Consider the following 14,979-nt stretch of genomic DNA (forward strand, 5'->3'; position numbering starts at 1 on the left):
TGAACAATACAGCAACGACTCCTAAAAAACCCGCCCACGATAAGATTACAAATTGTCACAGCATCATCTCCTTTTTTTTACAAAAAAAAACAGCATCATCTCCTTCTCTTTCATAGCCACAAGTTCTTGTTTTCAGTCTCCATAGATGTCACCAATTCTGATTTCTCAGCTCTTCCTTCATTTAACTTCACCAAAATTCTGATTTCCCATTTCTTACATCTTCTTCTCTCTGTATCTATCCCTCTCTCTATTCTGCTCAACAAATAAAATCTTTGAAACTAGGGTTTCATTTGGGAATTTTACAATGTATAGTTAGTTTATTGACCACGGTTTAGCACTAAACGATTATTTAACGTTTTTGTTTACGGTGTCTACAATGTCGTCAATCATGTTAACGATTTGAATTAAAATAGCTTTCACGGGCTTTAGTAGATGTATTAAAGAACCCAAAAAAAAATTAAATCGTGTATTGTTTTGGTTACTTTAAAACTGTGTATTATGTTGGAAATTATAATTAAATTCAAGTTGTGTATTAATATGGAATTTTCCCTAATATTTATCCAAAAATAATCCAAGGAACAATTTTTTTTGGATCATATGTAATCTCCTAAACTATATTTACAAAATTTTGCCATGTCATTCATACAATCAATTTCACAAAACAAATATGACATAGTTAATGAAATTGATGACATGACTTCCAGAAAAATATGACATGAATAATTTCATTTAATACTAATGTATATTTTTTAATGTTTTAAAAACCGGACCGAACACTGACTCGGCGTATTCACTGGTTGATTGGTCGAACCGGTTCAACCGATCGAACCGGGTTTTTATTTATTATATATTTTAAATATAAATATATAAATATATATTATATAATTAATCATATATAAAAACGTTTGATGAATATTATCTAAAATAGCATCATAAAATAGATAAATAGCATCACAATATCCGTTGGGGAATGATAGAATATCTCAAACTTATTCAGTTGTATCATCTTGAGAGAATGGCACTTCATCTTCGGTACCTTCTAAAAGAAGAAAAAAAATATGAAAAATGCATGAGTTAAATAATAGACATCATAGCCTAAATCTGGTTCTGAATGATTCCCCTCCATTAACTAGTAAAAATAGCAAAAGAATAATATATTTATATGTTATATCAAATCTTATAATTAAACCATTAAAGAGAATCACGTTACTTACTTTTTCTTACAAGCGCAGTTCCAAATCTTGTGGCAAAGGAAAACTCAGATGGAGAATGGTGTACGACAGTGAGAGACGACGAGAAGACGTTTAGGTTTCTTTTTTTTCTCGAGAATTATTAAAAAACGACGGCTGTTAAGTATTACTATTATTAACTTAAGTTATTATCCATGATTAGCCTGATATAAAACCTTAATTACAATTTAAAATGTGTCAAAAATAACAAACCGGGTTTTAACGTAAACCCGGATCACCGGTTCCACCGGTTTTGAGCCGAGTTGCCCGAATTTTATGAAATTCGGGTTTTGAATCGAACCGGACTCGGCTTACTAAACGAGTCGTGGTCGAACCGGTTCGACAGGCCGATCCGGTCCGTTTTTCAAAATCTTGATATTTTTGGCAAACTTATTAAAATATGGTAATAATTCATATATTACATTTAATATTGATATTTCTTTTTGGTAAACTTTTTTTAAATATGGTAATATCTCATACATCATTTATAAAATAAATATATTCATATATAACATTTTAAATTTTGAAATATTATTATTTTTGTATAATTATACAATTTTTATTACTAAAGCTTTCAAAAATTTATACAATTTCTTAAAAATTTAAATATCTAATCGTAAGATCATTAGTTTTTTATATACCTACAAATTTTGTAAATATTGTTTAAGCGAAATTTTTAGATAATTATACAATGTTATATCATTTTTATTAGTTTTATACAAATTGATTTAATATATATCAAATCTATATTAAATATTAGTAAGAAAATAGTAAAATCTATAATATTTAATAAAAATTATTTTTAAATATAAGTTAGATTAAAAAATTCCTTATATACCTAGTTATGCATATATAACTAATATTGTATAGATTTTTTCCCAGACCTAATTCTTAATGTTAGTAGTTTAAAGAGCATCTTGCACACGTGTTCCTATACTATATCAAAGTTTATTGCGGAATCCTACGACGACGTCTGCGACCAGTACTAAAAGGGAGATACAGCTTCGAACTGTAATTATACTTCGGAGTTCGGAATCCTATAGCAATGTGGGCGTCTGCGAGTACTACTTCTAAAATGGCATTAGCAGATACAACTTCAACTTGTTCCTGAAAACTACGGCCTCTTAAAGCCCGTTTTAGGCCCATTTATCCATTTTTGTTTGTGGACTTTATTTACGGGTGAAACATTTTTAATAAATTTTAAACTATTCAGTAGATTGTCCAACAAAAAAAACTATTCAGAAGTTTAGCACAAACCAGTAAGAGAATCCTCAGAAGTTGACATGTGGCAAAGTTTTGTAAAAAAAAAAATAATGTAAAAAGAATAACTGAGTATGGTTTATTTTTTGAAACAGAAATCTAAATCTCTGAATTTTCTTCTATCATCAATCAAAATGATCGTGTCATCTATAACTTCCAATCATGCCAAGATTTCAATAGGTTTGAACTTTTTAATAAATTGGAAGCAATAAAATCCATCTTTGATCAACTACTTTCGCTCTGGTTCTATATCTTCCTCGTGCAAGTATGCTTCAACGAGAAAGGCTTTGTTCTGATCCGTGAAACTCCTCTTACTTGGTCTTTTCTTCAAGGTTTGGTTCTAAATTCAAACCATGTACACTGAAAGTCCTCATTAATTAAGCAACAAAATTTTAACTTTGGCACTATTAGGCAAACCATATGTGTCTTTGCCTTTGTCTTATTATTTGATCTTCTTTACAGCTGTGTACGAGTCAGCTAAACATTGCTCCGTTACTCCTCTCCAGTATTAAATCATGCCAGGCCAGCGCAAGATTGTTATTTGACTACTTTTCCTTCCAATTACGTTGGATTACTTCTTGATTTTAGTTGTGCCGCAAGATCTCAGATTTCTAAACTCTGATGCATCACCTTCTCCTCTATTGGGTTTAAAAGAGTTAATTAACCAGAAGATCAAACATATAATTTGGATTTGTGTTTGTTTTGACCATAAATATGTTGAAAGCAGCGTACATGCTACTGCTTTTATCTGGGAATGGTGTTAGCTTAATATGGAAAGCGATCATGATTAGGAGCAACCTTAGACCCTATATTTTCTACACATGGCTGAAGGTGATATGGTACGAGATAATATAATTCTATTTATTTGTAGTTAATACCCTTCTACATATATTTGATGCAGAATCATCAAACCGTAACTCTCCCGCAGTAATTTGAAGGCCATGGAAAGTAATGTTTCTTTTACTCATTGTAACTTAATCATATGCTCTTTTCATGTTCGTCACATCTCACAACTTAAGAAATCGTTGCTACAGTTCTTCACTTTTTTCCTTGTGGTAAAGTATATTTTTACTATTCTTTCATACATCTCTTTGTAGTTAAAGTAGCAAGAGAATTATGAGTCTGATGTAGGATACAAGAGGTATCCCCAAAGAAGATTAACTGCCCAAAAACACATGATATCTACTAACCAGCCTCTAATTACCAAAGTAGTATCTTTTTCTAATGCATATATACATTGATTTTTATCTATGTAGGTTTAGTCACTATATATATAGGAGGTGCGACTAGCCATCATTTGAATTTATTCCCACTCTCATTGCAGTTTGATCACTGGTCAGAAATGGGACGGTTACACGATCTGATTGGTAGTAGAGGCACCATCGACATGGGGGGGGGGGTACACTTACAGCCATAGTCGGAGAAGTCTTATGCACCCATAGGAGATGAAGACATCGAGCTCCTTTTCTCATTCAGCTTGAGGTTGAAATAAATAAAAAACGAAACCTCATACCTGAGATTGAGGACATTCAGCTCAGGAAGCAGAAGGAGGACAGCTACAACGATAGGTTCTCATCAAAAAATACTTGGCATCAGATTGGGGAAGTGACAGTACAATGCTCGTGGAGTCAGAGTATGTGGTTTTCACATTCAACGCCAAGGTATGCCTTTCTTATGTGGTTAACGAACCTCACTTACAGAACTTTACTCCATCATAAATTAAGCACCAATTACCCCGCGCAAGCGCAGGGTCTAGTATGAACATAATTTTCCCGTGTTTTGGGTTTCTGAAAAATGTTTCAAGACCGAAAATAGGGATAGGAACTGGCATTCTAGAATATAACAGTACATATTTTTATAAACTCTAGTAAATAATCCTTAAATAGTCGACAGAAAAAATCCTTAAATAACAAAACACACAATTTTTTTCAAATGAAAATGAACTCGAAATTTGTTTTCATACATATGGGTTTTAACCCGCGCTGGTTTCCCTCCAACTATGGAAACTGCCTCTGTTGCCGTCTCTGGTTCTCAGAGAAAGTTGGCCGTCTTGAGTTTGAATTCATCCAGCAGATTCTCGACGCTCAGCACTGGGAACTCTGAAAGGTCTTCGTTTCTTCGCCGAACAGTCACCTGAAAACAAAAAGGACATAACTTTGTCATAAGAGGCCTGAATGGGCAGAGGAATGAGCAACACTGGGTTATAAAACTAACATGTCCCGTTGTAGTTTCTTCAGCACCCACAACCAGTATGTAGTTGTACTGCGCAACCTGAGCTTCTCGCACCTACATCACGACCACGCTGATCATCAATCATCATGTATACGGGAGATTACTTTTGCATAATGACTCAGTAAGACCGACCAGGCTTCCCATACGTTTTATCTTTTAACCAGGAAATAAGAGTAGTTTGTGGTAATAAAAAGGAGAAAGAAAAAATATATTCAAACTTCAAAAGCACGAAACAAATACACTGCTTCTTAGCATTATGTTTAAGATGGGTCACTGAAGTTGTTTGCCTATTGTGACACACTAATTCCAGGTCAAAAGCCACAATTTCTTGCCCACCAAGTGCAAACCTAACCGAAAGTACCAGAACATAAACCTCAATTGTGTACAAGTTACCTTCTTGCTGATGTTTCTGTCTGTTATGTCAACATCAACATAGTACCCAGCTTCATGAATTTGTTCTCTCACCTGTTTGAATAAATGCAGATAAAAGACAGAGATTAAGATTCTCCAGAATAAACTGCAAGTGCTCATAAGGAGGAGTGCAGTCACGAATGTAAAACCTTTTCAGCGTATTCATGAGAATCCTTTGACAGTGAGCAGACTATGGCCTGGCGCGGACTAAGCCAGAAGGGCCACTTTCCTTTGTAATGCTCCACCAATGTGGTAAACATACGCTCAACAGAGCCTAACACCGCTCTATGTATCATCACAGGTGTATCCGAACTCCCTTCAGCCATAGCTGTGTATTCCAGCTCGAAGAGGGCAGGAAGTTGAAAATCAAGCTGATGTGAAGCAAACAAGGATCAAACTCATATAGCAAGATTGTAAGAAAAAAACTAAAAGATTCTAGGACCCAACTTGCAAAGTAGCGCACTGGACGTAGCTTTTCATTGCATCAGATACTGTTATGTCTATCTTCGGGCCATAAAATTCCCCGGCTCCTCTGTTCACCTGCAGAGTACATCACACCTCCAGAGTGAATAATGCATACTCTTTCAATAACAAGTTTGAGTAGAAACATCAGAAAGTAGTACACATACAAGGAATGGCTTTCCAAAATCTTCTAGTGCTTCTTCAAGGTCCCTTTCAGCTCTATCCCATGTTGTTAAGTCTCCAAGGTACTTCTCTGGTCTCTGAATTTGAAAACAACATGCACACAATGGGATACCGGACCATCTAAGAATCAAAATTTGGTACAAAAGATCTCCAGATATATCCTACCGTTGAGAGCTTTAGCTCATAGGTAAACCCAAATTTTGTGTAAACATAGTCAACGAATTCCAATGCACGTTTCAATTCTCCACTAACCTGCGAAAAGACAGAATACTTCTAACAAGGAGCTGGGAGGATAAGGAAGTCCAACGTTGCTATAAAGGAAGTAAATAATCTCAAACCTGATCCTTTGTACAGAATATGTGTGCATCATCCTGAAAAGAAAAGGAGAAGACATTGCCAAATGTTATGTTAGGGAAAATTGACTGGTTGGCAAAGTGTGTGGTGAATTCCTCACTTCACCATGGCAAATAGGCTCTAATTAAACGCTAGAGAGCAAGAAATTTACCCTGATCTACTAAAGCTCCTAAAGAAGTATAAAATACACTACGTTTCTTTGTGTTGTTTTCGCCTCTTGATTATAAACGCATCAATATTATCTTTTCCGCAAAATATAATACCAATACCCCGTTAAAACAAGAAGAAAGTTCAAATGCAAAAAAAAATACCTGTTGGAACCGTCGGGTATGGGTCAAGCCACTAAGAGCTTCACTTGCCTCATTTCGATGTAACACTCCAAAGTCGGCAAGTCTAATGGGTAATTCTACATACCATACCATTAAAGGAAGGTGTCAGCAAGAAAAATGATATAATTTAGAGTAAGACTTATTCCTATATCTAATCAAGCAGCACTAGAGGAACATAGGGTACCTTTATACGAGCGAAGCCTGTGTTGGAACATCAAGCAGTGACCAGGGCAGTTCATAGGTTTGAGCCCAAACTCTTGTTTATCAATCTGTGCAAGGAAAAGTAGAGAAAGCCATTCCATTTCAACTGTTAAAATGGCATCTTCAAAGCTAGACAAAGCCAAGAAGAATGTTGAGGTTTGCATGCACACTTACATCAAACGTGTACATATTTTCCTTGTAGTTTGCAGCATGTCCGGATGTTTCCCAGAGTTTCATGTTGTAAATATTTGGTGAAATAACCTGGCCAAATTCAGTGTTAATCTAGTAACCCCTCTGCCACGGTCATCAAGTCTGCTAAAAGAAAAGGTGAGATGATGAGAAAAGGGAAAAACCTCTTCGTAGCCCCTTTTCCGATATTCATTCCCGATGAAATGCATCAGCTTATTATATACGCGAGTACCATGTTTCTCGAAGAACCAACTCCCAGGGCTGAATCTCTTACATATATATATATATATATATATATTGTTAGTTTCGAAGAAAAAAAGAGGAGCTAGCAAAGGCGATACAGTATATTAGCACAGAAAGAACCTGAGTGGGTGACAAAAGAAAAGTTGGTGATGGTGGCCTAATAGCACCGAAAGCAACTGAGTGGGAGAAAAAAGACTAGGTGAGCATAAGAAAAGAAATTGTAGCTTGTAGATAAAAAGTAGGAATCTCACATTCAAACACTTGAAAGCTTTCACAAAGGAAGTATTTGGTATATGTGGTCCACTACACAGATCAACCAAAGGACCACACCTGTAGACGGTGGTTTTGTCCTCGGTGAGGAGTTCAGCCTGTAGATAGATGAATAACAGCAGAGAAAGGGCGCCCCAAACAACAAAATCCAATGCGGATCAGAAGGAGCATCATAGCAAGTTCAATGAGAAGGGAAAAAAATAACAGCGTTAACACACCTTAAAAGTATTATCATCAGGAAACATCTCAAGAGCCTGACCCCTGGTCACTTCAATCCTTTCAAATGGATGTCCTTCCTAAGATGTCAGAGGAATAAACTCAAAGCTTTGTAAAAGAAGCAAAGAAATATACTGTAAGGAGAAATACAGAGATATCAAAAATAAAGATATGACAAGACTGAATAAGAAGCAGTACTCGAGCATCCCCTGCTTCAGTTTCGGGAAAGTGTTGCTCGTTTAAACCCAGATCGCCATAGAATGCATCGTAGAAGAAACCCTGGATAGACAACCAAACAAATAATAGAGAGGCAAGCACAAAGACAAAGACAAAAAGAATCGCTGCAGGCTCTTAGTCTTACCTCATCTCTAGCTTTGCAGGGTCCAACGCACAGCTTACAACCATACTCCTGTTCGAGAACCATGGTCAATGTTTACCACAATCAAGACGAGATAAAAAAAGTGTTTTTACCAGGGCGAGAATGTGAGCGCTAGAACGCCAGAAAGTATCACGGCCTTTGTCGCTGTCAAAACTGAAAAACTCAAGCGAACAATCAGCTTCCAGTGGCCTATTCATGTCCCAGAGGACATCGTTTACCGAAGAAATCAGCGCTGAGTTTGCCAATCCCACAGAAATTTGCCTCGCGATTTCTGCTGGAGTCGTCTCCCATCTCTTCCCTTCTTTCACGTTTCCACCATCTCGAATTGTAACCCTAATTAAGTTCACAGCAGAACAACATTACTGTAGCCCTAGCTACGCAAAGTATATATCAGCATCTATTGTGTTTACTTGATCGGATCGTGTGGCCGAGACTGAATCTCCGCGAGCTGCTTCGCTTGGAACTCCTCGAAGAGCCTGATACGCTTCTCGATGACGGCTGAGAGATAAGCCTCGTCCCTGGGATGTTCATCCGCCATCGTTGGACTTGGAGGAGCACAGAAAGTGACGAAAGGCCAAGGGATGATTTTTGAAACGACGAATGAGAGCAGACGGGACGATTTTATGACACCACTTTACCAAAGTTTTTAGTATATAAGATTTTTTTCAAAAAAAAAAAACAATTTAATTAATTTGCCTATTTTCACAGAATTAATTCCTTTGCTACTACAGATTTGTTGTTTCTTTTCTTTAATTCTAATTCATTTACATGTATATTTTCTGGCAGATTTCTTTCATTTTCAACAAATTTATTTGGTAACTTTTGACTGCTTTATTTTCCTTTCTTCCCAAAGTTTAATTCTAACTAAAATCGTACCTATAGATTCGGTCCCCCTTGTGTTGCATATCAATTGGCATAGCTTTAACCTTTTGAGTTGGTCTTATTAAACGTACTTATTAGCGTTTGAGTTGTTATTAGATTCGGTTCCGCTCTTGTGTTGCAGATGCATGATAAGGCTGTGAAACTAAAACTATATGCTGAGACGGCTGTGAATAGTTTTCTGAAGAAAACAGGGGAAGGTGCTCAGTAAAGAGCATATCAATTGACATAGCTTTAGCTACTACGCTACCTTTATCTAAGTCGATATAAGTTTTGTTGTCTTTTTACAAAGTTCATGATTGACCGCATCTTAGGTTATACAGACAAAAGCTCATGATAGTTCGCAAGTATGTAATGCGTGTTATTGTTATGCTTGTGCAGATATCAAATTAAGTCTAACATAAGATAACAAAAAAAAAAAAAAGAGATGAGAAATCAGAAGAGGAAGACGATAGAGGAGAGTGAGAGTTTAAATACTTTTTGATTTATTGTTTTCATACCTTTTCCACACTTAGGTTTGATACTTAAAAGACATACTGAAATATAAAACAACAACACTTTATTTAAAGTACGGAGCACTAGTAGAGACTCTCCCTCGAGCAGAGTCTTCACTTCTTTTCCATATTTCTTAGCCACTTTGAACAGATCCAGCCTTCCTTGCAAAGCTTGGGTCGTCTATGATCGAAGCCCATCTTTGGCAAACTAGTCGAAAGCTTCTAAGATCATCCACAGTCGACTTCTGGAAAATCTTTACCAACATGGACGTAGAAATATCTTTCATCTTATTTTATCTTTTTTTGAATTGTTGGTGTTGGGCTGCGTCGTGTATTTATACCAACTAAGATGCGATGCACTTAACATCGAGTGTAATGGTAGATTGAATCTACTAGATTCTAATGTTAGGTGCATCAACCTTGCAAATTACACATAAGTGAAATATCAACAAATTTGAATATATTTTTTTTTTCTTATTGCATATGAAAATACAATTAATGTGTATCTATATAATATTAAAGTAAGAGTATTTGTGAAAACTATAGTTTAAGCAAAATATGTTTCATAATTTTTTTGCCGCGAATATAAGACATCCATTTCGTTGATACGCAAGTATATTATACAACTTATATATGTTCTGTGTAAAGTATGTTATGCCAAATGGAATAAGCAAAAATATGTTTCAACTTTTTTTCTTGATTCTAAAGCATGTTTATCGCTAATACTGAAGTATATTAGATCACTTATGTATGTGATTGTGTTTTATTTGATAATAATATTCAGTTGGCTTCTGCTTCGTGGGATTCACTGTAACAAAACAAGTCCACTTTGAATTTTTGAAAGGATAATTCCAGATTAAATAAGATGAGTACTCTATCAAGTACGCATATGTATTTTCTTCCAAAATATAAGAACATAATATCCAACTATAATTTTTTTATTAAGAAAAAGATTAGAGGAAATGTTAGAAAATACTCTTATATAAGAGATTAATATATTTTATGAATATATTTAAATTTTAATTAACTCTAAAAAAATCTCAAAATCAATATTTTATTTTCTAAGATGTACGTGAGAAATGGTTTTTACATAAATCCATGCTAACAGTTAAATTATATATTTAAATTATCACATCAAAATATCACGTCTTCGATCCATTTTAGCTTTTGGCTCTTTTGGCAATTCCGTGTATAAACCAAATTCATTACTTATGTGGAAGTTCGAAGGAATCAGCTCTAACCAAACAAACTATTTACCTTTTCCCTCTTTTGCATCTCATTTACTATAGGGGATACGAACGATCGACTACCTAATTCATTTGTTCGGAGGTTAGCTGGAAAATGTACATATTTAGCTACATTACAATACATATCACTTTAATTACCCGAACAAATTATTTACCGAAAAAAACTTTTGAATTAAGTCTTAACGCGTCTTAATTAAAAAAAAAGATAGATAAGCAGAGGTTTTGAAAAACAAGGCTTGGTTGTTTAAATTATTTCAAATTCAGATAATTTATTAACACAATAAATTTATTATTAAGATCATTCAAACCAAATAATAACCTTTTTAACCCTTTTCTCGAAAAAAAAGTAAAAATTATATTTTCTTTTAAATAAAACCAAATAATAACTTCCAACGTTACAATCCAGTTGAACGGTTAAGAAATGACCCTTTTTTCTGTTTTGAGTAAAACCTATAGAACTTCGGTTACAAAAAATTATCTTTAACCTTTTATCTTTAACCTTTTTAATGCCTTATTAAACGTACTTATTAGCGTTTGAGTTGTTATAGATTCGGTCCCCCTTGTGTTGCAGATGCATGATAAGGCTGTGAAACTAACTATATGCTGAACTAGCTGATGAGATGGCTGTGAATAGTTTTCTGATCTCAAAGATTTCGCCAACCAGATATTTCATAGCGGGACTCTGACGAAAACATAGGAAGGTGCTCTAAGGAGCATATCAATTGACATAGCTTTAACTACTAGACTACCTTTATCTAAGTCGATATCTTATATATAAGTTTTGTTGTCTTTTACAAAGTTCATGATTGACCGCATCTTAGGTTATACAGACAAAAGTTCATGATTGATTCATAGTTTAACTAACGCGAGTATTTGATGCGTGTTATTGTTATGCTTATGCAGATAGAATATAGCTACATATTCTAAATATACAGAATATCAAAGTCGGAACATAAGATTAAAGTCACAACATAAGATTAAAAGTCAGAACATAAGATCAAAGTCAGAACATAAGATTAAAAACTAAAGTCAGAACATACAGAATATCTTTCTTTTTTTGTGCACGAGCATAAAGAATAGGGACGTCTTCTGAATTTCTTTCATTACATGGGACAACTCCTCCTGTCTTGGCCCACCGTGTTACAGGTTCCTAGGATCTCTGTCCTTCTCAACCTGGGCCCCTCATATTTGTTACTATCGTAAAAACGGCTTCTCTGGTCCATTCTTTAACCACTAGTGTGTTTACAAATTCTGTAAAATGTAACACCTTGCCACATCACCAAAGTGTAAGCAAGAAAAAAAAAGATTAAAAACTATAGTTACCCGATGTGATCTACTCAAAGATAGAAAAAAACTACCATTCTACACGCTGCTAACTACCATTCCACTCGCTGTTAACTACTAAAATTTTATGCTACTTGCGTTTTCTATAAATATCAAACCACAGCTCTATCTCGAACACGATCTGCTCTCATTTTAGAAAAATGTCTAAAATAATCGTTTTAAAATGCGTCGGTCACAATCCCAAGGATTTCGAGCTGGACGAAGCGGTGGCGGTGCAATTCGGGTGTATCAAGGACCTGTTCCACAGTGACTTCGATGCCGAAAGCAAGATAGTAGTCGACGTTCCCATGAAATTCAACAGCTACATCATAGGACGGATACTGGAATTCTGCAGTAGCCGAGCCAGCTTTTCAAGCGACAGGGCGTACTGGGAGCAAGATTTTTTCCATCCATGCAGAGAACCAAACCAAAGGAAGCGAAAGGAGCTTATCGCAATAATGGAGGTATTGAATTTTCTCAGCTTGTTTTTTTTTTTTGGGGTTTATGGGGAATTCTTCTTTGGTTTCATTTGTTTTATATTTTGATTTTCAGGCGTCTGAATACCTGGGTATGGAATCGCTCGTGGAACTCACCAGTCATTGGCAAATTATCTCAAAGGCAAGAATCCCGTCACCATTCGATCTTTGTGGAAGGTGGAAGGCGACCTCACTGCTGAGGAGGAAGCTAAGGCGTTGGCGATGGGCGTGGCGAAATTAGGACATTATGTCCATTGATGCTCTACAAAATCTTATGTGATTACTGAAGTCTGAAGAAGTTTGTCCAAGTGTCGTTTGTTTGAAGTCAAAAATAAAGATGTAGTAGGATTATCAAGTTCTGATCATTAAAAGTCCTATTATAATTGCTATGTTTCATCATCACTTTGAAGTTCAGTTAATCAAAAGTACGATTCAAGAATATTCCAGTACTGTTTCTCGATCCATTATTACCAAAAAGTTTAGCTAATTATCTTCCTGGAAATTACTTCTTCTGTTCCCCCCTAGAGAAAGTTGTCCTGCCTTTAGTTCCAGATTAAATAAGATGAGTATCAAGTACCCATATGTATTTTCTTCCAAAATATAAGAACATAATATCCAACTATAATTTAAGAAAAAACAAAGATTAGTGGAGAACGTTAAAAAATACTCTTATATAAAAGTTTAATATATTTTATGAATATTTAAATTTTAGTTTTTTTTTAAAAAAAAGTCTCAAAATCAATGACAGAGAGGGTGACATTAAATTAATTAATCTTTCTTTATTTGGCCTGAGATGCATGCTGCTTATAATAGTTAGTTGCTTCCAGAGGAAACACATATTCAAACAGACAAGATTAGCTATGACAGTTGCCTGGTAATATTTTTTATTTTATTAGGCTTCGTTTGGAATGATTATTATAATTTGGTATATGATAGAGAGCTTGGGCTGTGTTCTCACATTATTCAAGGTACATTCTTTCTCACTATAATTTTCTTTTTACGTTAAATTCAACTCAAAACCAATTGCTCAAGTAATACTAATTTCACCATTAATTTTGCAATATTTTGGTAGCAATCGACGAGACCAATTTTGGGACGAATCGGTTTATTGATCGTATTGCATGGACACCATATTATTTTAGGTAAACTTTCAACGCAAAACCAATAGACCTTAATGATAAATCGTTTCAAACTTTTGATTTAACTTTTCATTTCAGTGCAAACGTTATCGCTTTTAGATTCCTTGTTAAACTTTCAGGCAAATAAACTGGAAGCAGACTCAAAACGATAAGGAAAGAGCTCGAAGAACCAACTGAAGTGGAAAGTGAACTGAAACGAAGACTTGACCAGCTAACTAACCATCTTACTCAAAAACAATCCCAGGTATATGAATACTTTTAAATAAAAGAGAATTCAGACAAAACTAATATAAAAACTTCCAACTCTCCTGCCAAATTTACCAAGTCGACTTTCCTCATAGGAAGCAACTCTATCGTTTAGAATCCATATTTTAACTACTTCACACTATTCTCTCCATAATCTCTCTCTCATACAAATACATTGAAGGTTTTGACAACAAACACAAAGCTCTAGAACTCAAGCAGGAGCAATTGACACTCTTTCAATCTCAACTACATACTCCAGCGAAGCAGAAGGCGGTATCTGAAAACCCGATTCAAGTTCAGCACCCTCTTCTCCAAATCCTAAAGCTGGTGGAACGATCACTCTCCTTTTACCTCCGGCCTTCATCGACCTCAGAACATAATCTACGCCTTCGCATAATCCTTTGCTATATGGCTTTGAACCCACCACAAGTGCCAATGGCTTCTTATTCTTGTCTTTGCTTCCAAATGTGTCAACAAACACTTGTCCCGTTTCTTGCACTTGTCCCTTCATATTAATCACTACCAAATCACCTGCTCTTGGTGTTGCCCCTCCTCCAAGCCGTAGATCATAGTACCTGCATAGTTTGATTCAATATAGTCCAAGACTTGACCGAAGCTAAGGAGACCCATTGGCTACATCAATATGAGAGAGACATACAAGGCAAAATGTACCTTATGCCATTGGGCAAGACAATCTCCTTCTCTTCTTCTACGTCTCTACAAACACACCATACAAAAGCAGTTCCAAAGCTTTGTGAGAGTGATGACAACTAAGACAGTAACTTGAAGCTATGGAGATGTGAAAACCTTGTGTTAGCTTCTTCTTGAGAAACCTCAAGCCGTGTTTTGATCTGCTCGGAGATCACACCGAAAGCTAGAAACCCCGCCCAGGCAAGACCCGCGCCGATTCCGAACCGTCTGGTCAAAGAAGAAGCGACCCAATCCGTCGTCTCAACGCTGGTCTTCTTCCTCTTCTGTTGCGATGCGAGGGGTTGCTCCGTCTTTACGGATTGAGTCGGAGTAGAAGAAGACTCTGGCTGAGAAGGAGGGTTCTGCTCCGGAGGAGTGGAAGAAGAGGCGCAACAGAGGCGATACGGCGCCGTCTTCGTGAACGGCTTTGAAAGGAACGGAGCTGTAACGGTGAATAGATTCGCCATTTCGGCATAAAATAAAATAAAAACCTCAGCTTTATTATAAGTATATAAACGCTTATCCTG

At 35.8% G+C, this 14,979-nt stretch overlaps 1 protein-coding gene, 2 long non-coding RNA genes and 1 other non-coding gene across 5 annotated transcripts; 3 read left to right on the top strand and 1 right to left on the bottom strand.

Annotated features, from left to right (window-relative positions):
* Nucleotides 1-1,971: 1,971 nt before the first annotated feature.
* On the top strand, nucleotides 1,972-8,291 carry LOC125578560. Of its 2 annotated transcripts, XR_007316663.1 has the most exons (5): nucleotides 1,974-2,821; nucleotides 2,952-3,320; nucleotides 3,391-3,437; nucleotides 3,814-7,990; nucleotides 8,060-8,291. It is a non-coding gene; the product is annotated as an uncharacterized LOC125578560 (long non-coding RNA). The 2 variants fall into 2 exon arrangements; XR_007316662.1 differs by having other exon boundaries at nucleotides 1,972-2,821; nucleotides 2,952-7,990.
* A 3,717-nt stretch (nucleotides 8,292-12,008) lies between these two features.
* On the top strand, nucleotides 12,009-12,816 carry BNAA09G44670D. Its single transcript, XR_007316664.1, has 2 exons — nucleotides 12,009-12,365; nucleotides 12,454-12,816. It is a non-coding gene; the product is annotated as an SKP1-like protein 5 (transcript).
* Nucleotides 12,817-13,169: 353 nt separating this feature from the next.
* On the top strand, nucleotides 13,170-13,741 carry LOC111200386. The gene is made up of 3 exons (XR_002654058.2): nucleotides 13,170-13,345; nucleotides 13,450-13,519; nucleotides 13,636-13,741. It is a non-coding gene; the product is annotated as an uncharacterized LOC111200386 (long non-coding RNA).
* Nucleotides 13,742-13,761: 20 nt separating this feature from the next.
* Nucleotides 13,762-14,979, bottom strand: LOC106369048 (peptidyl-prolyl cis-trans isomerase FKBP17-2, chloroplastic). The gene is made up of 3 exons (XM_022691382.2): nucleotides 14,570-14,979; nucleotides 14,435-14,479; nucleotides 13,762-14,337 (listed from the first exon to the last, which is right to left on the bottom strand). The coding sequence occupies exons 1-3, from the start codon at nucleotides 14,917-14,919 to the stop codon at nucleotides 13,974-13,976; spliced, it is 759 nt and encodes a 252-aa protein (XP_022547103.2). The 5' UTR covers nucleotides 14,920-14,979; the 3' UTR covers nucleotides 13,762-13,973.

Source organism: Brassica napus, chromosome A9 (genome assembly GCF_020379485.1).
Source record: "Brassica napus cultivar Da-Ae chromosome A9, Da-Ae, whole genome shotgun sequence".
Taxonomy (NCBI): Eukaryota; Viridiplantae; Streptophyta; class Magnoliopsida; order Brassicales; family Brassicaceae; genus Brassica; species Brassica napus.

What these genes read in the sequence shown, in the direction of transcription:
- LOC106369048 (XM_022691382.2), bottom strand. Translation starts at nt 14,919, where the DNA reads ATGGCGAATCTATTCACCGTTACAGCTCCGTTCCTTTCAAAGCCGTTC. An exon ending in CAAGAAGAAGCTAACACAAG is followed by an intron (nt 14,480 to 14,569) that starts GTTTTCACATCT and finishes GTGTGTTTGTAG; the next exon opens with AGACGTAGAAGAAGAGAAGG. An exon ending in GTCTTGCCCAATGGCATAAG is followed by an intron (nt 14,338 to 14,434) that starts GTACATTTTGCC and finishes CAAACTATGCAG; the next exon opens with GTACTATGATCTACGGCTTG.